The 24,250-nt window shown below is 39.7% G+C and overlaps 2 protein-coding genes across 3 annotated transcripts in view; one reads left to right on the top strand and one right to left on the bottom strand.

The window, feature by feature from the left end:
* LOC132113319 (intraflagellar transport protein 43 homolog) overlaps positions 1 to 8,381 on the bottom strand; it is a 31,665-nt gene extending 23,284 nt beyond the window's left edge. For both annotated transcript variants that reach the window (XM_059521122.1, XM_059521123.1), the window contains exons 1-2: positions 8,253 to 8,381; positions 7,522 to 7,623 (exon numbers count right to left, since the gene is read on the bottom strand). In XM_059521122.1, the coding sequence (XP_059377105.1) occupies positions 7,522 to 7,623; positions 8,253 to 8,297 (147 nt within the window). In that variant the 5' untranslated portion in view covers positions 8,298 to 8,381. The remainder of the gene's footprint in view (positions 1 to 7,521; positions 7,624 to 8,252) is intronic.
* A 3,297-nt stretch (positions 8,382 to 11,678) lies between these two features.
* The window catches only part of LOC132113106 (transforming growth factor beta-3 proprotein-like), a 34,396-nt gene continuing 21,824 nt past the window's right edge, over positions 11,679 to 24,250 (top strand). The window contains exon 1 of the mRNA XM_059520937.1: positions 11,679 to 12,386. Coding sequence (XP_059376920.1) covers positions 12,041 to 12,386 — 346 coding nt within the window. The 5' untranslated portion in view covers positions 11,679 to 12,040. The remainder of the gene's footprint in view (positions 12,387 to 24,250) is intronic.

The raw sequence follows: 24,250 nt of genomic DNA, 5'->3' as shown, positions 1-24,250 counted from the left end.
CTTCAATATTGTACCTTTTCACTACTGAAAGATACTGAATTTGGGATTTTCCTTAGTTGTCAGTTATAATCATCAAAATTAAAAGAAATAAACATTTGAATTATATCAGTCTTGTGTGTAATGAATGAATATAGTATACAAGTTTCACTTTTTGAATGGAATTAGTGAAATAAATCAACTTTTTGATTATATTCTAATTATATGACCAGCACCTGTAGACCGCGTCATAGACCAACTCAAACCTGATCTATGTCTATGTAAAGTCTAAACTCAATGGCGCAATATTTTTTTGTTATTTAAAGAGCGCGTTGGTAGAAAATGCGCCTCTGGGCGGGTCCACAGTGCGCATTGACTTTGCTTTTTACACACAGGGATGCGCATCACACAAACATGCCAAATATAAAAAACAAAAGGATTACAGTGTAAATAATTTTATTGTGTAGGCTACATAAATATAAAAATGTAATGATGGATAGTCATTGCGTGTATTAGAATTAGGCTACCTATTTGCAATTCAGCCTACTACTACTTTTTTTTTTTTTTTTTTTTTTTTTTTAATTTGAGAAAAAAAAAATTTATTTGAAGCTTTCACATCAACAATACATATATAAAAAAGCAGAATGAAAAAAAAAATCACATGATCGATAGGCTATACATTAAAATGACAAAGCATTTTTCTGGTTAGGACTTGAACTTGAAATGTACATTACCAGATATATACCTCACTACTTTCGTTATGTAAGTTTATATATTCTTTCTTTTCACTTTTGCTTTTGCCCTTGCAGCTATCGCTTCATACATACACATAGGCATACAGTATCCACACCTATGCATAACATGTTTCCATATTTTTTCTAACATCCACCAGGGCTGTTTTTTATGTTGTTACAGTAGATTAATGGAATTAGTTAATGCATTTTCATTGTACTGCTTTATGTTATGTTATGTTAAAAATTAAATAATAAAAAAAGGGGAAAAAAAAGAAGAAAAGAAAAAAAAGAAGGACAAGACTGAGGCTCTCGGTGGCCGTCGCAGCATGTTTAAGAATGAGATGTGCATCCTTGCTATTGAATGAAGACACAATGAGTACGATGACAATCTGATGCTTTTCATATGTGATGTGCAAATCCAAAACATATGGATTTGGACGGCTTTTGCGCTCCTGCCCTACAGTTCAAGTCCTAACCAGCCTACTACTACTTATAATGATGTATGAAATTGGCTAATTAGTTGAACAATCGTGCCAGTACACACACACACATGTATATATATATATATATATATATATATATATATATATATATATATATATATTAACTGACTCATCGCGCGGCGCATTGGTGGACTCCTGTTTGTCCCATAGATGATCTGCTCGCGCGCTTTAACCTTGTGCAAGAGCAGATCGGTTACTTCGCTTGAGAAGTGTTTAACTTTTCTGCCAACAAATTCTGCCATGTAAATAGCGATCCGCTATGGCACGAGCGCATCTCGCTCTTAAAGGGAATGGGAGATGATACTCTGATTTGTTTATTGAACGTTATGCCCATTACTTATTAAGAGAATAGGGACAACCCATTCCAAAAATGCGCCCCGGCGCATGGACCATTTTTCCGTCGTTAAAATAGCAAAAGTGGATTTGGACACGCCCTGAGCGCACATGCGCCGTGTGCTTTACACTTTGCGTTTAGATCATTAAAATAGGACCCTTTATAGCTTGTAATACCTTAATATATTTGCATGTTTTAGTAGCATTTAGCAGATTAGAGCTGAGCTGGGCAATAATATAGTTACATTTTGAGAAAATAGATTTTGAACAAGTAGTTAAGATTTGCAATATAGTAGATGGAAATATACTGTATGTATTTGGAAAAGGTTAGACATACATAGGGCATATATATACTCAACTTTAAATAATAAGCTGTAATACAATACAGACAATATGATTAATATACATAATGTAGTTACATTTTGTGACTAAATAAAAGGAGTGCAGGACACTGGGAGAGCGCTGAAGGGGTCTGAGTGGTATGTAAGTGTGGGAACTGCTCTGGCCATACATGACCCAAAATAGCTTCACAGGGGGAAAAACCCACTCATCTCCCTCTCATTCTTTCATTCTGAAAATAGTCAATTGGGTTACGGCGAAGGTTCTGTGAGCTTTAAAATGACAGAATTCCTCGGGGCACAACAAGGGTGGGCAACCCGCAGAATGCACTTGAAAAAAAAAAAACATATTTCTCATTACCAAATTGGGTCTGCAAAATAAGCCAGAAGCCCGCAGGAATTCAGTTACTTTCAACATAAAAAAAGCATAGCAGAGCAAATATCCTTCCGTTCCTGGGTTCCTTCAGTGGGGCCATTAGTAAATCCTGATGTCAGGGCTCAGAGATGACTGCGGGGGGTTGGGATGCAGTGCATACTGCCTCAGATAAGATGCTATGAGTGAACAAGTCGTTTTGTGCAACTCAAGTAAAGTGGTTCACAGTAAGAACGAGAAAAGTGAATGATGTCAGAAGAGTGTTCCATCATTCCACCTGAATAAAATCACATAAAAATCTCCTGTACTGAAGACAGTGCTGGGTAGATCAATTACAAATTGTAGACCATTAGTGAGTAATGGTAAAGTAATGTAAAATTGTAATGTAATCTAGGTTACTCATTTTAACTACTTTTAGATTACTTTTCATAAAACTTGTTAATGCTAAAAGGGGATTGTGCTGCCATAAACTGTTAGTAAATCTGGCCCTTAGTGTCTTGTTATTAGGGGCCAAGCATTTTTTTTTTGGCTGGTCATAGATTCCTTGGATCAATGCCGAGAACAGAGAAATCAATTATGCCATAATCAGCCGAACGTCCCATCCTCCATTTTGTTTTTCTTTTAAAACATTATGAAACTCTTTTCGAACTCCTCGTAGATCTTTGGTCTGATTTTCATCAAATTTTACTCAGATTATCTGACTATAAGACATCAGAATATCAGACTATGCTGACAAACAGTTACCAAAAGCTTTTTGATAGAACAAACTATTGTGGAACAACACATCAATGAAATTGCTGGCATGATGCCAAACTGATATTGAGACTGTCACGGTCACCTCACACTCACCACACCATAACAATTTGATAACGGTGCGACATGGTACAATCGTGAACACAAGTTGAAGACAGACATGGAAGAGAAGAAATAGTTGAATCAATAAATTGCTGAATCAACAAAGTCATTATTTTTGGATTCTTTCACACAACAAGTATTCTCGTAGCTTCATATAATTAAGGTTGAACCACTGATTTCACATGGACTACATCCTTACTACAATACCTTTTGGGCTTTGAACGTAGTAGTTCCATAGCGGTCTACAGAGGATCTATATTTCTAATTAAATGTATTGATTAAACTGTGATGCATACACCTAATAAGGTTAGAAAAATATGTCCATATAAAAGGAAAAAAAAATGCCCCTGAAATTCAGTTTAAGGTGGTACGTATCGCTCCTTAATAAACATTTTTACAAAAACAAAATACTGCATAATTATTGTCTAGAAATCATAAAAGGCTCATGAGGCTGCAAGCCAAGTGCTGTAGGCAAGTGCCATGCTGATACAGAGCGATATCAAATGACTATGAGTGTGATATTGCATTTATACAACACTGAGTGTGTAAATAAATAAGAAATAACCACAGAGGGTTTTAAAAGCTTGAATGCAGAACTATGTACTTCTGCCATGTACTCAACAGTTTGATATTTTAACAGCTGAGCCCAAGCTGCCATTAATGATACAAAAACGTCACCTTAGAACTTCTTTTGAAGGAACATTGAGTTGCTTTACTGAAAGTATGACTGTATTAAAAGCTCACTGAATAATGTACAGTAGAGTATTATGAGAGAGAGACTGAGTGAGTGTGATTACCTGCATCTGATACAGCATTCATTCATCAGCTCAATCTCATATTCACATTATAACAAGTTTGAATGTCCCCTGAGGAATGCGGTATCTTTGTCATACTATTGTGGCAGAGAGATCCCAATGCACTGTCCATTGCACAGACCACATCGAAAATATTTAAGGGAATTGCAACAAGCAATGAAAGGTGAGATCACTAACCATATGGCAATACCATTACAATTGGTAATTAATATGCCAAAAACCATGATTAGTTTGTGGTTACAATGGTTTAACTATAGTTAACCATGGTTTTTTGGTTTTATTTGTAGTTAAAACCAAGGTTAATTTTCATAAGGTTTCTTTTGTGGTCTGTGCTACTTGCAATGCTTTTCTGTATTTGGTTGTGTTGTGAGTATTTGCAGCACATTTCTGTATTTTGAGTTTTTTTCAGCACGTGTTGTCAAACTGATGAAGAGGTTTTCTTTATTTGCTTGTGCTTTTTCTATTTGCATGTGTTTTCTTAAGCTGCAGCGTACTGAGCTCTCTCAGCCTCCATACTTAAAGGGTTAGTTCAAAATCATCAGCTCCTCGGTTCTCGAATCGGACACGTCTGAAAGAAACGGTTCTTGACTCGTGAACGAGTCATTATCTGGCTCGGTGTTCATCTTCAGTTCTCTCTTCACAGCAGTTCAGTCAGTGTACTGTTTGAGTACATGAATTACTCCGGGATATTGGTTTGTTTGAACTCAGAGGGAGTGTCAGCCACATTAAACAAGTTAACAGCTTAAGTTATTTGTGGATTAATGCGTATTGGAGATGCGAACCGTTTAAAACGATTCAGTTCGATTTGGTGAACTGGTTCAAAAAGATCCGGTTACATCGAATGATTCAGTTACATGGATATCACAAACTGCTTTGTTTTGAACTCTCTCTCTCACAACAGACACGGAAGAGAAGACAATGCTGAATAAAGTCGAAGTTTTTGCTATTTTTGGACCAAAATGTATTTTCGATGCTTCAAAAAATTCTAACTGACCCTCTGATGTCAATGACTCATAAAAACCATCGCTACTCAGCTGCTCTCAGTGGGTTCATGAGCACTAAACTGACGCTCTGAAGCTCACATCTCCGAAAACCTCAAAACTAATTTTCATTCATCTTTATTAACAAACCGCATATTTCAGGTTCAAGGACCAGAAAGAACTGTTGTGCATATGTTATTTAAATATATATATATTTTTAATCAGTGATCAAAGAGTGAACAGTCTCAGTATTTAACATGAGGATCAATGTTGTGAAGATGTCTTCAGGCAACACAGATCCCAGTGCTGCATGCCCAGATGTGTCTGCTTTTAGAGCGTAAAGCATACATATTTAAAGAAGGAGCAAAATTAAACTGACTATCAAGACATGGAAAACAGGCCTGTCACACTTCATGCCAGAAAAATGTATTTCATGTAGATGTGAGGTCACAGGGGACTTGAGAATCCTGGTTTTACATTGTAAAACGCAGCCTAATTTGGAAAGTTAACAGAAAAAAAATAAATAAAAAAAAGCATAGCTAGAATTCCGAGCAGAATTCATGTACGGCTCTCAGCGCTCTTGGGGACAAACCAAAGATGGCATGCCACGGATGCCGATGCCCTGCAGTCACGCTGCAAGACCTCAGCATACATGCCTCAAACAATCCTTAGTTAACGTTTAAGGGAGAAAGCTCCTTAAAATAGCACACACCAGAACAAACCAGCTCACAACATTAATACTGCCTTCCTTGCACCGCATGCACACTAAAATAGCCATGTATTAAGAACTTCAAAAGACTCAATATATATTCAATTTGGCAAAAATATATCACGTTTTTAGGCATGCATTATGATTAGTGCTGTCAATCGATTTAAAACTTTAACTAGATTAATCACACATTTTTTCTGTGATTAATCGCAATTAATCGCAATAAAAAAAAGAAATGTTTTTGTACGTTTTTAATATATTTTTTAATGTAATAATTTCACAGTTAATCAAATTAATGTAGAAACAACATAAAGACAGTATATTTTAAATACTTGTTTAAATGGCATCTTTTTATGAATGAAGGCCAGTATTACTGATATTAATACAGCTACTGATTTTTATTTTTTTTTTACATTTATTATTAGGCTTCAAATACAAAACAGTTTTTAATTTAAGTAAACTTAAAACAATGCTAACATAAACCCATAATAAATGTCATGTTTACTCCTGCCCTTCCTGTCTTAACAGTTAGGAAATATACAGAAATTTAATAAAGTTATCAAAGTTATATGCAGTCTGCACTGCATAAACTATAAATTAAATAGTTAATCCTTATTAAAGCTACAAAAGTTATTTAGTCAAGAGCAGCGAGTCATTTTCTCTGTTCCCTTTGTTCTTTAACTTTACTGACAGGAAGCTTTATTGGCTGCTGTCCCTTTAAGAGCAGACAGACACGCGGATCTCACCGTTTATATACTGTCTATGGATCTCGCCTCATTCTCTCACAACTCTTTTTGTTCATTTTAGACTTTATATAAATCATTTAAGATTGCTCTTATGATGATAAACGACAAAACTGGCACTTTGGGATGTTTATTGTTAGTTCAAGCGCTTAAGAGAACTGGATTCTGGCGCCCTGTCTATGCATTGTGTGTGTGTGTGTGTGTGTGTGTGTGTCACATAAGGGCATTCACAGACAGCGCATTCTCTTTTGTCTTGCCGCGCTTGAAATGTTTAAAAGCATTTAAATGAATAAGAGCGTGATCATATAATGTAAAGCTAGCCAACGGATGGCAGAAAATACGGATGCTGCGTTAATTGCGTTAAATATTTTGACACGTTAAACCAGACAAAAATTAATCGCATGCGTTAACGCGTTAACGTTGACAGCACTAATTATGATATATTTTAATATTGGTTTTTAGCATGTTATTGAGCAGTATACCAAAGCTGATTTTCCTATTTTTTTTTTTTTTCAAATACAGCCCTAGATGGTGAGAAAAAATAATGACAGACCATTGTGTTCAATACACTCATGTCATGATTCACTTTTATACACTGATCTCACAATATCATACTCTCACAAACAGGTCTAAGGTTTTTTTTTATATTGTTATTGTAAGACATGTGATAAAAATTAAACATTTCCCAAATGTATCGTTCATTAACCAGAATAGAAGCTCAAATAGGGAGCTCAAATGTGTGAGCTTCTAGATTTACGGTACTGCTGTTTTACTATCCTCTCTGTGTTCGTGTGTCAATCAAGGTTTATATATGTGAATAAAAGCCTAAATTAAATGTCTAAACTTTAATTTTGGGCTGAACTATCCATGACACATATTGTTGGATTTTGTATTTGGGACACAATATATTGTTAGTATACATCCCTATTGTTCATTCACGCATGGAGCACAGTTATTATTATTTATTAAAAGCGTGTCTCGTGTGATAATCTGTTATATTAGAGACATCTTACTGCATGGACTGGTAAAGCAGACGTGAATCAAAGCTGTTCATATTGACCACATTCATGACCCAAGGTCCCCAGACTGTGTGAAGAAACACAGGGTCCCCTCGAAGGAGAGGAGTGTGACATGTTCTTCAGTTCAGATGAATGAGACTGACCTCTGCTGCGTTACTGACTGATGAAGAGGATCTCCTCTGACGAGAGTCTTCAGCGCTCATCATCTCAGCCGCCTGGCGAGCTCTTCTGCCTGACCTGGCCACCTGACCAACAATATCATCATCAACATCATCATCACCACCATCACCATCATCATCATCATCAACATCAACATCATCATCAGAGTGAAAACCTGGCAACAACAAGCTGCTCATACCCCATCCCAGAGTGAACAAGAAAGAAATATAAATATATATACATACAGACATTCAATTCTCATATTGACATTACTGCAATGCAAAGCAAGACTATATTGATACATAGCAATAGTGGTATTTGTTGTACTATCTTTACTCCTGATGTAAACATATGAATATATTAATAGTTAGTATCGTGTCATTGGATTTGAATGTTTATTGATGCATGTGGTCCACGGGACGCCATTACTGTTGCTATGACAACGAGACGCGTCAGCTCTGTTTACTCGCTGCAGAAGAGGATCATACGAGTCTACAAACGACACTCGATCGTGTTATTTCTGTTTATTATAGCTGAGTGATCTGTAGGACTCGGTGATTCGGCAGGAGAGCAGTTGTTTAGCCCACACACACAACACTCCTGGACTGCAGTTTCCATCGCAGCGCTTTCCGCGAGCTGCTCCGTGTCTGCACATGTCTGACTGCTTACAGTAAGGCACGAATCTCGAAAACAGTTTAATAGGTATTCAACTCACATTTTTAGTCAATCCACCGTCTGCCAACTGAAGACTATCGTCCATTTTTAACGGAGCCGCGTCCCGGAAGTGACGTCAAGCCAGCGCCGACCCTCGTCACATCAAAGGCAGATTCCAAAAAAAAAAAAGTAATAAAAAAAATAAGCCAAAGGCAAATTCCATCAGTCGTACCCAAATGTGCGAATTTTATGCAAAGTCAAAAAAAATTTTTACTGCTGACTTTCAAAGCAAATAACGAGAAGTTTCGTATGTAGCCTAATTGATCCACAGCTTATGTAATGTTACCCAGAGTTTGATGTGTGTTGGTCATTCTATAGGCTATAATTATAGAAATAAGGCTAATAAACAGCAAAAATTACAATGTGCAATGTTTGTACATGATATCATGGTTATATAGCCTACCCACTGATCTATAATAGAGAATTAGAGAGAGAGAAAGAGAGAGAGAGAGAGAGAGAGAGAGAGATATATATAGATCGATCAGTGGTTATACCCTGTTTTAGGCCTGTGCCATGATAATAAACTATTATTTAAAGCACAGTGGATTATCATAAATATAATTTTAAATTAATATTGAGAGAATTTAGTGTCATTAGTGAAATATGGGTCATTTTAGGAATTTTGTCATCTAGAATAATAAGAAATAATGCTAAAAAATTTTATTGTGTCACTTTTCTTTATGTCTTGTCCCCTATAACAGATCATAGACTTCTGTAATACATGTGTAAAAATAGACTACTTTTAGTACAAAAGCAAAAAACTAAATAGAAGTCTGTCTGTTTTTTATCTTTTTCATATGATCTTTGTTTGAATTTTGAAGCTTGAAGAACTTTCTTTCTTTCTTTTTTAATCATTTCAAGTGGTTGAAATTTCCCCTGACGTTTATTTTATTACATTTTCTAAAACTTGAGGTCATATATGGAGCCTATGGCAATATAAACACATATAAATGGAAAGCAAAAGCACAGTTCAGATGTATTCTCTGTCCCTGAGAGACTGTGGTGTAATGTGTGTGACTTCTGTGCTGTCCGTGGGACAGTAACGGTCAACGAGGGCTCTGACATCCCTGTGTCATGTTGTATTGTTTATTTTTGTTTTTTAAGGAATAGTTGGTTTCGTGCCAGTAATCTGGGGTCTTATATTGTTTAGGACATTGCCTGTGCATGTTGATTTAAGCCACTTGGATCTCGCCATATATAGAAATGTTGAAATGCGAGTTCCCACTGTAACGGGACATCAGTGACTTCATGCAAACTGAAGTATGTCATGGACAGTGAAATCTGAATGAAGATCATCAGATCTTACATGAGGAAAACGTTGCTTTGCTCAGTTGCATTTGAAACAGTAAAATGAAGGTTACAATGCTCAAAATAAAGATCTACTTACATGAATATCATAATGAATGTCTTGCATTTCTCTAGAAACGCTACTGAGTGTACACTAACACTAACACTAACTATTATTTACTTGTAGTGAGCCTGTGGGGAAGTTGAGCCACCTTGTTTCTACACACCCTTAAACAAAATTGGTTATATGATCACACACATATTTGAAGATTTAACCATTTTACTAGTCATGATCCAGTCTTTGAACTGCCGTTAATTCACCACAAACACTTTCACACAACACAGTACACTCAACTCACACACTGCTGAGTATTGTTCTGCACATGTCCCTCTCCTTGCGATAGCTGCTATATAAGCCGTTCCATGTAAGTTTCTAGTTTTCATAGTCTTGTTTCAGTTCCTAGTTTTCATAGTCTTGTCTCTGTTTCTAGTTTTCATAGTTTAGTCTTTTTCTTGCTTTTCCCTGTTACTCATGTTTTGACCCTATGCTCTGGATTCTGATTACTCCTCTTGTCTACCCCTCTGGATATTGTTAGCTCATCGTAGACCCATGCTTGCCATAGGATTATTCTCGTGTCTTGGCCTCTATATACCTGTTTGCCCATTGTTTGACCCAGGTCTGTTATGACCACGTCTCTGTCTAATAAAAGCTTGCACGTGGATCCGCACGTCTCATTTATCATCAGCCCCATTACATTACTCACCCTGTGATGGAGAAAAGACCATGCAATACTTGATAATTTATTTTCAAATTCTTCTAACTCTCTAAACTGCTGGATGAACTGCTCTTGTGATTGTAAAGTATTATAGATGTACATTTACATTTTATTTTAGACCAAACATGATTGTGTTTTTTGTTTTAAATTTAATGTTGTTCTATACATTTTAATCATGCCTTGTTTATGAAAATTGATGACTGGTTTTTTTATGAAAGGGTATTTCTTTGCAACATTTATAAGTGGAATGTTGAGTACTATTAGCACATTTCTGTAAGGTCCGTTGCAGTATGTGTTTTATTTTTATTTTTTTCCTCTCTCAATTCTTCAATTTGAACTTTTTGTTCTGAAATGTTTAAATAATTTTAAAAACACCATCAGGGGTGTGAACTGTATCTTTAGATAAAAATGTTGAAGTCATTCATCCACCCATCCACCCCATGACACAGCATGAGGCTCAATTTACCCCTCACTGCGGAGCGAGTTGACGAAACCACTTTTTTTTTAGACCCAGAGTGATTATACCCAATGAAACAGAGCACCACACCCTGAAATTTATGCATATTTAAGTTGGATCCATTACTCTTATATGCTTGCTTTAAACACACTATAAGTAAAAACTGGCTCATCTCACCCCGCTCTCCCCTACATAAAATTAGGTCCCACTTTATATTAGGTGGCTTTAACTACTATGTCATTACATTTAAATTAATAATTTGATACAATGCACTTATAGTGTACAAACATGTTTTTACATTGCACTTTATATTTTTTAAGAAATACGTGCAATTACATCTGTAATTCATTTCTGTAATTACATATATAATATTACACCTTAAACCTTAAGCCACCCTTTAACCTACCCACCACACCTGTCACTAACTTTGTATCCCTCCTCAATAAGAGCAGAAGTGTTTAGCAATTCACGAGAACACAATCAGTAGATTGTATGATGTAAGTATATAGTAGTTAAGACCATCTATATAAAGTGGGACCTAAAGTTGAGATACACGTAGAACGATATCAGTTTATGTTGGTATCAGTCTAAACTTCCAGCAGAAGGCGCACAAGCTTAACAAACCCAGCGGTCAGACTGAGTGTGTGTGCGCAACGGAGAAGGACATTTGGCGTTTGGGTAATTAGGTCTGCAGTCATTTCTAAAATATTCTACTCGTTTCCATTGCTTTGGGTTGCGTAATGTGCAATTACATTTTCTATGCGTTAGCTATTATATAAATAAAGCAACTGCATGAATGGGAAAGCGGCGGAGAGCTCCGCCCACCGAACACGTCACTCCGGCTCTGACTATAAAACCGCAGCAGGAGCGAAATAAGCCTCAGCCTGCAGTTCAGTGCGAGCAGCGAGAGAGAGACAGAGAGACAGAGAGAGAGAGAGAGAGAAAGAGAGAGAGTCTGACACCGAGGTCCTCCACACAAAAGTCCTTCACAGCGCTCGGTTCAGGGGGAAATGCGGCTGGGGGACGCTATGCTGACAGTCTGGTTTCTTGTAGAGCGCCAGTGATGGATGTTTAAGGATGTTATGGGATTACTGTGTAGTGCTTCTATGGAATAAAGTTGCAGAATGGACTCTCATGGAGGAAACAGGTTCAGCACTTGAACTCCAGCCCATAGAGAGGACAACCTGGAATTAGTCTCATTATCTTTCTAAACCTATTCAACTGAACTGGAACTGTGTTTACTAGTGTGACAAGTGTACAGAACAAACCATGCATTTGGGCAGAGGACTGCTGTTTTTCCTTCTCTTGAACAGTGTGACCATGAGTTTCTCTCTGTCCACCTGCACCACGGTGGACATCGACCACATCAAGAAGAAGAGGGTGGAGGCCATCCGGGGTCAGATCCTCAGCAAGCTGCGGCTGACCAGCCCTCCGCAGACCCTGGGCCCTAATCAGGTGCCCTATCAAGTGCTGGCCCTCTATAACAGCACTAGGGAACTGCTGGAGGAGTTAGGACGAGACCGACACCAGAGCTGCGGCCAGGACAACACCGAGACCGAATACTACGCTAAAGAGATACACAAATTCAACATGATCCAGGGCTCCCCTGAAAACAGTAAGACGGGGCTTTCCATAGAGCCTTCTGTATTTATAGTAACACTTTAAAATAGCCAAAGAAATAGATCAGGAGCTCACAGAAATACACAAACAAGAAAAATAATGATGGATCTAGTTCTCTGATGGCCAATGCTGATATCTCGAGATATAAACCATGCAGTTTAAATAATTTCTAAGCATTTGTTTATTTCACTGAAGTCACCAAGAAATATTTGAATAATGAAGTTTCAGGAGAAGTTCCATTTGTTAAGGGTTGTATAATGTAACTAAAGTTCTTATGAATTGCTGCAGGCAGGTGATACTGTAAGAGCGCAGCTGTGACTCTGTTCACATGACGAGGTTTTAATCCCTTTGTTCATAAATGGACATCTGAAAAGCATTCGCGGGGTTTGTCTGGTCTGTTTGTTCATCAGAGGGTCAGTGCAAAATGATCCCCACCAACTTTCCATGTGTCTCTGGGCCCTGTCCAAGTCCAGACGGGCCCCAGATTATTTGAGGACACAGTCAGTTGTGGGAATGTCTTCCTAGTTTAGCACACTTGATTGCACAGAGATTCTGGAGAAGTGATGGGATTCAGTGAGATCAGAACCAGACGGTCATATTACTGCTGTTTACCCTTCGTCCTAGAACAACTGGCTGAATCAAAGAAACTTCTATATTTCAAGATCTTCTCTTGTGCTGTTGTTGCACTCATAAAAATAAAGGTTACTAAAGTGCCCCCCCCCAAATATTTTCCTTAAAGAACAGTTTTTCTTAGTATGAAGAGCATTTTAATGATCTGAACAATGTTTTTGAATGTTATGGAGCCATCAATGCCAATGAAGAACCTTTATTTTTAAGAGTGCACTGGAAGAAGTTCTTGCAGGAGTTTCTCCAGAGGTTTCTGATCTGAACTGTTTTATTCCTAGTGTGTAACACTTTTAAAAGACCCTCTTGTCATGCTTAGTCTTCTTTGTGAACTGTGATTTGCTGCTTGTTGTTGGTGGCAGGTAGTAATAGGAGGAGGGGCTAACTTATTCTAGAGAGCATCTGATTGGACAAAATATGACGTGCTTGTGAGTGCAAAACAAGGAGTCAACTTTTCTTTTCTTTTTTCTTGGAAAAGGACACTTGAAGAATTTTGAAATCTTATGCACATTATTTGGGTCTTTCTTCAATTGGGGTGACAAATGAGAGGCAAATTTGTAAAAATGCTTGTTTGTTTTTTTCTGATAAAAAGTATTGCTGTGCATTTAAAATGAGATGCTATATGCATTAAATCTATAAAAAGTATATTTCGATTTTTAAATAATTTCAACCAAACACTGGTGACACAGCCACATATGTCTGTGGGGTTACCAATATTTGAAGTTAAATTTTGGTTTGTTCTAAAATGAGCAGGGATATGCAACTTTAGATAATAATTAATAAGTAAATTAATAACTTTAAGGATTCAGTTTCATTGATCCATGATATATATAATGGATATACATAAAAAAGACAACAAAATTACAATTGATAAATTCTAAATGTCGGATAGATTTTGAAGTACTGTAACTCCCCCTGCACCCCTCAGATCAACCAGCACCGGCAGTGACCTTTACACACAGGAAGTAGTCCAAATAGATTTCCCCCTTTTCTTAAAAAGGCTAAATCCATTATTGTAACAACACAGACATGAATTTGGGGGATACAAGTTTTTTTCTTAAATGTAACAAAACCTGTTTTTGTGTTAAAAATGTTATTTAGTTGCAATTACATCCCATGATACCTCTCTAAGGTATGGCGGGGACATGCATATTTTGTTCCAAATGTCTCTCAAAAAAAATCTCTCAAACTCAATTAAATGTGTATTTTTAAAACAATAATGTAATTATTAATAGTGCACAAATAGTTTTTACCATACAGAACACAAAAATGCTAACATTTTATGATTTATTGGTATTTAAAGTTTATTGTAAAGAGGGACACTTGCCACTACAAATGAAGAACGACCCAGTTAGTTTAGTCAAGAGACGTATAAGTGGAGTTAATAGCCATTTTGATTTCATTTGTAATTTCTTTACATTCTCGATGGCAGCATGTGACTGCAACACATAAATGTATACTTTAAGAGCTTCGTATTAAATGATTATCTCCCCACACCTGGGATAGCTCATGCTATTTTCAGACAGAGTCCCGCTGGAGCACAAACTAAAGAATGACAGCACTCCAGCGCATCCACACCGAACTGGCGACAGGAGCAGTGTTCAGTTTCAGCAAGCTTGGTATGGGAGATACGTGGCAGGGATGGAGTAATGTATATTCACGTTCCAGACACATCAGCTAAACTAATGGCTTTTTCATGCGCGGTGTTTTGGAAGCTCGCGCCGTGTGGAATCATTTACGCATCGTGCTTTTCCAAGCGTCCCAGCACCGGCTCTGAGTACATCAACAGGTTACGCTTTCTTAGCAGAGCATCCAAAAAGGACTGTGTGACATCACTGGAAAGCATTCTTGCCATTCCAGACCTGTTTATGCATCAAACAGGAGCAGCACCTGCGTCCCAGCCTCTCCAGTCGCTGACTGATTGGCACTCAAATGCTTTCCAGAAACAGTATCTGGCTTTTGGACATCACGGACGCCAGAGGAGACCAGAGCTGCAGAACGCGGCTCTTCTGATATGTTTAATAGTTAGAGGGTGATGTCATTTCCAAGCAAAACAGAGATCGCACTTGCAGGCCAGAACACACAAACACGCAGGTTTTTCCTTCTCTTCTTCTCTCGTTTCTCGTCACGTGAGCGCTGGAGTCAGCAGCAGGTTTTTGCGCATTATCTCATCTCGCAGTCTGCGGCCTTTCAGCCGTTGTGTCATTTATTTGAGGGATTCCACGTTCACTCAGAGATACTCCAAATAACGACCGCAGGAGTCAAACAGTCACTTCACATCTCACTATTATACAGCACTCAGAATATTAACAGCATGACCTCATTTCACTTCGGACTTGACATTTGGAAGCAGAAAAAAGACAGCACAGGACCTGAAAGAAAACACACGATGTTCTTCACAGATAGTGTCTTGATTGGCCTTTACAAGTTGCTTTGATTTATGTTCAGTCTGTTGTTATCTGCTGTGATGGCTGTAGGCATGGGTGCTTGGAAATGATTTAACCCTTACAGTTCTGGACTTTAAAGGCTGTTGAATATAAAAGGCTGATTTTGGTATATTGTATGGAGGTGTGATGTTAAGGATATTTCTCTGCCTTTGGAGAAAACATACTGGAAACCATTTGGAGGTCCTATTAGCTAGCAGTTTATTAACTTTCTGATCTTCAAACTGGCATTGAGCACTACAGGGATGCATTTTTATAGGCCGACTCATAAGTTCATATCACTCTGGTTCCTGCCACAAAATAATAAAAAAAAAAACAATAGGATTTTTTCCATTACATTTTGGATCATTGCAGAGAATAAGCTCTGTGACTAACATAAGTTTATGATTTTTACACGTTTTGTTCATTATGATGATCTTCACAAGTGAACAACTTTCATAAGGCCTAATACAATCGCCAGAAGCAAACAGCTGAACAGACGATATGAACAAATTAAACCAGTCACACGATTTTAGCCTCATTAAGCTTTAACAACTCTTTCAGGTTTTATTTTAAAACATTTTCCTCGTAACTATCCACTGTGCTCTTTTTGTAGTAGCTATCTGTGGACAAGTCTCTTTGCATTATTTTTGAGAAAATTCTGCTTGTTTATACATGCATCTTTTTTTCTCTCTGTGGCATCAAGATGTTTAATTGGGCTTCTAGACTTTTGACAATTTTTTTTTATTGAAAGTTGTGTTCTAAAAGGTTTGCTGTGATGATAAAGACATCCATATTGGTTACAGCAGTTATTTTTTGTATAAAATTACAAATCATATAAACCACTACCCCTTAAAAAATCATTATTAAATGCATTCCGGCACTTAAAAATTCTGAAAGTAATTTAAGAGGCACAAAACAAACGTTTAAAACGATTAAAGTTAATGATTGTCTGTAATATAAGAAACCATTTAAGGTATAAGAGGCTGAGATTGTTATTTTAATAAGACTGATGAAGCGTGATCATCTAGTTCTGACAGCAGAAAGTCTGCACCTTGTGCTCTGGTTCCTGATATCTGCGCACCTGCCCTTCTCTGTTTATTCCTCTCCTCCGTCCTCAGCGCTTTCCCAGGAGCTCTGGATCATGTCACCTGGCAGGACAGGACGGACATCCCAGACACAGGATGCTTATATCTGAGCCATGAGACGCCTCCGAGTCTCTCTGTAGGGTCCGTGTTAAGAGTCCATCCTCAGAAATCAGACTAAACCAGCGTTTCTGAGAGAATGTTAGAAAGTGAAATTGAATAAGATTGGATTGGATTGGTGAAAGCATATCGGTGAAACAATGCACCAATTTTTGCAAACATGTTGCAGTTTACCAGGGTTATTGTCATTAACTAAAACTATTAAAACATTATCATAAATTGAAATAAAGCTAAAATAGAAAGAATAAAAACATAGCTGCCATAGCAACATTTCTCATTTCCATTTAATTAAATTTAAAATACTGAAGTGACTATAGTGGAAACAGGTTAAATAAATAAATAAATAAGTGATAAAAAAAAAAAAAAAAAATAACAAAAAGCACATACAATTATTAAAATGACATTATCATGAAATCTGGAAGTATATATAAAAATAAAATGTATATATATGTATATATATAATGTAAATAATACTGTAACACTTCCATACGAGATGAAATTAGTTACGGTTAACTGAGGCATTAAGTAATATTAACTAAAATGAGCATTGTATTTGTTACAGCATATAATGTTAGTTAATAAAAATACTGTATATGTAGTTAGTTAAGGTAATCTCAGGTCCATTAAATAATATATAACAACAGATAAAACTTCAAATGAACTAAGATTAATGAATATTTTAGAAGTAATTTTCATTCTTATTTAACACTGAACTTAACTACTATTAAAAAACAGAACCTTACTGTAAACTGCTACCATAATACTAAAATAACACTGGTATGCAATAATTATCTAGTATCGCTGATAAAAGCAGTCATTCTTTCTGGTTTGTAAACCCTGGAGGTGTTTGGGCAAACATGTGATCGCTGTGATGTCACTCTCTGGCCATTTGACCCATATCTGATGACTGCAAAATAATCTTTGTATTCGACTTCATTTATACCAACAATCCCTGCACTTCTATTCATGGAACAAATGAGCTACGCACTGGAGCCATAATGTGAAATCCACCTAAAACACAGCAGTAGGAAAAATGAGATCATCTAGAAGGAAACCAAAGAGTTGATTAGAAATTCAAGTCTCAAAGTGGGGCTTTAAAGAAGGAGAAGTAATGTGAGAAGCTTATGGAGAGACGATCGGTTCAACCTATATATACAGTGGTATTTTTCTTGCATATTTTTCACACTTAAAAAATTCAGATCGTCAAACTAATTCTAATATTCCACAAAGATTATACAAAATGCAGTTTTTAAACGATGATTTCATTTATTAAGGGAAAAAAGCTGCCAAACCTACCTGTCCCTACATGAAAAATGAATTGCCCCATACTGTTAAATCATGAAAGAACTGATTAACCACATTATTTTAGAAAGCTGATTAAATTTCACTAGCCACTGATTACTGCCAGACTTGTTGAATCAAGAAATCACTTAAATAGAACCTACCTGATAAAGTGAAGCATGCTTAAAGGTTTAGTTCACCCAAAAATTTGGCTGTTTTACTCACCCCCAAGGCATCCTAGGTGTATATGACTTTCTTCTTTAAGACGAATTCAGTCAGAGTTATATAAAAAATTATGTTTGATCTTTCAAACTCTATCATTGCATCCAGCAGGTATTGCATTCAGTCCAAAAGACGTGAAATTAAAAGCGGCCATCCATAAAATGCGTTTTTGTAAGAAAAATATACATATTCAAAATGTAATAATCACTTCAATGTAGCTTGAACCAAAAGTTGTACACGGAAGCAGCTCCGATGACATTTGTGTCAGGATTATGGACCTGTCTGTGTGTTTTTCCCATGGTTTGTTAATTTGATTCCAGGTGTGTCTAGTTTCTGCCCTCGAGCGAATTTCATCGCCTTCATGGAGTGGATTCTGGCGAGAAACAGATCGCCATTCACCATCAACCCAGAGGAGGATCTCGCCGAATCCACTCCATCCCCAGTACCCAGCCCACCATCTCCCCCATGGTGCGGAGCATCAGCCTGATGACACCGACTGCCACGATCAATGAGCCAGCACAATGCAGAGTGACTGAGTGGAGAATCGTCCCGGATATGGAGCCCAACCCGTCAGACCAGGTAAGAGAGCTGCTACAGTGCCCACCGCAAGGCAGACAGCTGCGGACGGTGTGAGCGCGGAGTGAAGCTCCGCCCACTGCATCGTGACTGAGGGCGAGCTAAATATGGAGCGTGGTTGGTGCCGAAACCGGGAGGGGGATCTGATTGACTGGGAATTGGAACTGGAAATTTAACTGCCCCCTCTCCTCTGTTGTCTCCGCTGGTCCCGTCCAGCCCTCCTTTGTCCTTGGTTTCCTTGTCCAGCCCAGAGGGGGCTTCCGATCCTCCAGTGCACACTCCTAGAATGTGTCCTCCAGTGCCCGAGGGACTGCCATCCTCCAGTGTCGCCATGGTCGGAGTCTCCCCCGCCTCCGCCTCCTGCCTCCAAGGCCCGGACTCCGTCTCTGCCCGTAGTCCCAGTGGCTCCACCTCGGCTCCTAGCTCCCTCCCTCCACTGTCAACCTATGATCCATCAGCTCTGCCAGGCTCCCTTGTCCCTCTGACTCTAGCTTGGTTGGGCGTCGATCTGCCATAGCCTCTTGACTTCTCTACACTGGCAGTACACTTCCTAGTCGATCTGTCCCACCAGCTCCGTTGGGCTCCTTCCTCCCGCCAGCTCCACCTTGGACCTCAGTCACTCTGGCTCGGCCGCAGATCTCTGGATCTTTGCCTCCGCCTTGGTCGCCGGAGCCCTCGGCTCCACCCTGGCTCCCCAGGATCCTCAGCATTCCCCTGGCTCGTTGGCTCTCAGGCTATTCTCCACCTGTCCCTACATGAAAAATGAATTGCCCCATACTGTTAAATCATGAAAGAACTGATTAACCACATTATTTTAGAAAGCTGATTAAATTTCACTAGCCACTGATTACTGCCAGACTTGTTGAATCAAGAAATCACTTAAATAGAACCTACCTGATAAAGTGAAGCATGCTTAAAGGTTTAGTTCACCCAAAAATTTGGCTGTTTTACTCACCCCCAAGGCATCCTAGGTGTATATGACTTTCTTCTTTAAGACGAATTCAGTCAGAGTTATATAAAAAATTATGTTTGATCTTTCAAACTCTATCATTGCATCCAGCAGGTATTGCATTCAGTCCAAAAGACGTGAAATTAAAAGCGGCCATCCATAAAATGCGTTTTTGTAAGAAAAATATACATATTCAAAATGTAATAATCACTTCAATGTAGCTTGAACCAAAAGTTGTACACGGAAGCAGCTCCGATGACATTTGTGTCAGGATTATGGACCTGTCTGTGTGTTTTTCCCATGGTTTGTTAATTTGATTCCAGGTGTGTCTAGTTTCTGCCCTCGAGCGAATTTCATCGCCTTCATGGAGTGGATTCTGGCGAGAAACAGATCGCCATTCACCATCAACCCAGAGGAGGATCTCGCCGAATCCACTCCATCCCCAGTACCCAGCCCACCATCTCCCCCATGGTGCGGAGCATCAGCCTGATGACACCGACTGCCACGATCAATGAGCCAGCACAATGCAGAGTGACTGAGTGGAGAATCGTCCCGGATATGGAGCCCAACCCGTCAGACCAGGTAAGAGAGCTGCTACAGTGCCCACCGCAAGGCAGACAGCTGCGGACGGTGTGAGCGCGGAGTGAAGCTCCGCCCACTGCATCGTGACTGAGGGCGAGCTAAATATGGAGCGTGGTTGGTGCCGAAACCGGGAGGGGGATCTGATTGACTGGGAATTGGAACTGGAAATTTAACTGCCCCCTCTCCTCTGTTGTCTCCGCTGGTCCCGTCCAGCCCTCCTTTGTCCTTGGTTTCCTTGTCCAGCCCAGAGGGGGCTTCCGATCCTCCAGTGCACACTCCTAGAATGTGTCCTCCAGTGCCCGAGGGACTGCCATCCTCCAGTGTCGCCATGGTCGGAGTCTCCCCCGCCTCCGCCTCCTGCCTCCAAGGCCCGGACTCCGTCTCTGCCCGTAGTCCCAGTGGCTCCACCTCGGCTCCTAGCTCCCTCCCTCCACTGTCAACCTATGATCCATCAGCTCTGCCAGGCTCCCTTGTCCCTCTGACTCTAGCTTGGTTGGGCGTCGATCTGCCATAGCCTCTTGACTTCTCTACACTGGCAGTACACTTCCTAGTCGATCTGTCCCACCAGCTCCGTTGGGCTCCTTCCTCCCGCCAGCTCCACCTTGGACCTCAGTCACTCTGGCTCGGCCGCAGATCTCTGGATCTTTGCCTCCGCCTTGGTCGCCGGAGCCCTCGGATCCACCCTGGCTCCCCAGGATCCTCAGCATTCCCCTGGCTCGTTGGCTCTCAGGCTATTCTCCACCTGCTCCGCCGCCATTGGTCAGCCCCTTGGAGTCGGCGGCCATTCCTCCTCCCACCATCGGCTCCACCTAGGGCGATCATTATGGCTGTGGCCTGGGTCCAGCTGGATTCGTCTTGCTCCAAGCTTCTCCTGTCTCCTTCCTGGCTCCTTACTTTAGCAAAGGAAAACCAGTCTCCTCTTGGCTTATATCGAAATCTTCCAATATTCTTCTTTACAAATCCTAGTTTTGTACTTCTAATTAGTGACCATTGTTTTGTTTTTATCTCTCCACTGCGTTTCCGCGTGAGTCACTTCTGAGCGGCAAATGGGCAAAGCTGACCTCATACGTAATTCCCCGGAACTGCTTCGTATACAACAGTTAGCTCAAGCTAGATTAAAGTTATTATTATGTCTTGAATATGGATATTTTTCTTACAATTCTTACGATTCGCTACCCAGTCTGGAAAGGGTTATAAAGCCAACTCCAGCAAACCATGGCCAGAGCCATTACCCACAAATGGAGAAAACTTGGAACAGCAATGAACCTTCTCAGGAGTGACAGCCCTAGCAAAATTGCTCCAAGAGTGCAACGACAACTCATCCAGGAGGTCATAGAAGAACCCAGAACAACATCTTAAGACCTGCAGGCCTCACTCGCCTGAATTAAGGTAAGTGTTCATGATTCAACAATAAGAAAGAGACTGGCCAAAAACAGCATCCATGGGAGCGTTATAAGGCAAAATCCACTGCTGACCAAAAATAACACAAAGGCTCGTCTCACATTTGGCAAAAAAAATATCTTGATTATCCTCAAGACTTTTGGGCAAATATTCTGTGGACTGATGTAACAAAAGTTGAACTTTTTTTTGAAAGGTGTGTGTCCCATCACACTTGCATAAAACCAACACAGCATTTCAAAAAAAGAACATCATACCAACAGTCAAACATGGTGGAGGTAGTGTGATGGTGTAGGGCTGCTTTACACCTTCAGGACCTGGAAGACTTGCTATAATCACTCTATCAGAAAATCCTGCAGGAGAATGTCCGGCCATCCATTTGTGACCTCAAGTTCAAGCACACTTGGGTTATGCAGCAGAACAATGATCCCAAATACACCAGCAAGTCCACCTCTGAAAACAACATTAAGGTTTTGGAGTGGCCAAGTCAAAGTCCGGACTATTCCCAGAGACGCGAAGAACAATTGCAGTCTCTTTTAACTTTAATATTCATATACACTAGTCCACATCGATATTTGATTCATTGTACAGCCCTACTGTAGATGGATCCATTCAAAAATAGCCAAATTCCCTGATGTTCTGTTTTATATAGCAAGTTCCATTTGTGACTGGATTCCGCGATTCTATCCGTGTCGCTTCGCAAACACAGAAAGTGTAAAAGTTCAGACACAAAACCAAGTAGTTACGTGTCCTCACACTTTTTTAAGTGGGTATACGGAAATCCTTGGCCTTTTCTAGTGGGTATACGGCGTAGACTACAGCTCTTAGCAGACACATTTTCATGTGAGTTTATGTTCGACACTAGGCTAACGTTACATAGTTTTGCTTTCTGGTAGAATGATAAGGCTAATTATATATGCATGCCACTTTGTGAAACAACCTTACACAGTTTTGATAACGTTAATAATGAACACAATTTTAGCGTAGCCTACTGTGATGATACACCAGGTGCCACATACACATGCTTAGTCTTGGGATTCCACAACTTCCCTTGGATCATCTATGCCAGTACAATACATTGCTTGTAGCCATTTTGTCATCCTTTCCGGTTCTGAATGTTTATTAGGAAGGATGTATAACTATAATTTGTTAGTTTATTGGAGGTACAGAAAACGACACAGCAACTCTTCGGCATGATTGTCCCATGTATTTCAAGTGGCGCCAAAGCAATGTTTTCCCCCAAGGGGCTAAAATAAACGGGATCTGGTGTCCTCGTCGTGCTGCGGGGTTCGTGTAGGTCGGGAAGTGTTCATGGAGGAAGGGTCCAGGTAAGGGGTGGAGTCCAGCGGCCGCACACGCTCTCCTCTACGGTCCGGGGTGAGAGGGGCGGCGGCTTCTTCTAGCGGCCACATCACTCTCGTTGGCCGCGGTGCTGGCAGGGGTTGGACGGCCCAGCATCCTGGCTCTTCGGCCTTATAAACGGGTGTGGTTCTCATCCGGATCGCGGGTCCGGCGCTTCACGTCTCTGGTGGCGCCAGACCCATGAGGACACCAGTGTGCATGCACGGGGGAGAGACCGGTCTCCCGAGGAGAGGCGCGTTGGGCTTTTAAACAGCGGCGGTGATGAGGCTCCATTCATATCAGCCCCTGGCTCATCCAGCGCCCCTCCTCTCTCACTCACACCCACCCCTGTCGGGAGCCTCGTGAAGGGCGGCGATTTAGGACGGGGCGCCGGTGACAATCAGGGAGGAGGCAGCTGACTCATCACAATGTATATATAAAATATACAAAATCAGACCATCTTTCCATATAGTGCAGGACTGCTCTTCTGCACTGCTTTCTTTTGATTTTGGTGCATTTTTTGCACCAAATGGTAATATGATATGACTTTGTACACTTATGTATTTTTTGCACCAAAATCAAGAAGGAGGCTTGCATAAGCTTGCGGTTTGCATGAGGTTCAGTATGCACAGCGCGTCTGGACAGATCTGGACTGCAGCAGCCCAGCTGGCATAATCTGTTCATGTTACATAAATATTCCACATCTGACTCGCCAGCCAGCCAGTCAGGAATTTAGTGAATCGCTAATGGATTGTGGTCTGTCATCAGTAGACAAAGCAGAAGAAACGCTTTACAGTTATTCTGTTTATTCGTAGGTGCTTTTTAAAAGTTTAGTTAAATTAAAAGGTTTAGTCAACTGGTACAGAATTGTGATCAAATGTATCATGGTTTCTACAAAAAAAAATGTTTTCAACATTGATACTAATCAGAAATGTTTCTTGAGCAGTAAATCATCATATTATTCTGATTTCTGAAGATCATGCGACACTGAAGACTGGAGGAATGATGCTGAAAATACAGCGGAGCATCACAGAAGTACATTACACTTTAACACAGATTCACACAGAAAACAGCTGTTTAAAATTTTAATAATATTATATATGTAATATGTATATACTTTATATGTAATATATAGAAGAGACTTCGGACAGTGTAGGCTTTGTGTGGAAACACCTCAAATAGACATGGTTTGGTATGACGTTTGGAAGTATTTTATGCTTCTGACCAACTTAGAGAACTTGTTTCTACGAGTTTCTTA

This window comes from Carassius carassius, chromosome 32 (assembly GCF_963082965.1).
Source record: "Carassius carassius chromosome 32, fCarCar2.1, whole genome shotgun sequence".
NCBI lineage: Eukaryota > Metazoa > Chordata > Actinopteri > Cypriniformes > Cyprinidae > Carassius > Carassius carassius.
This window is presented reverse-complemented; position numbering and strand designations above follow the sequence as displayed.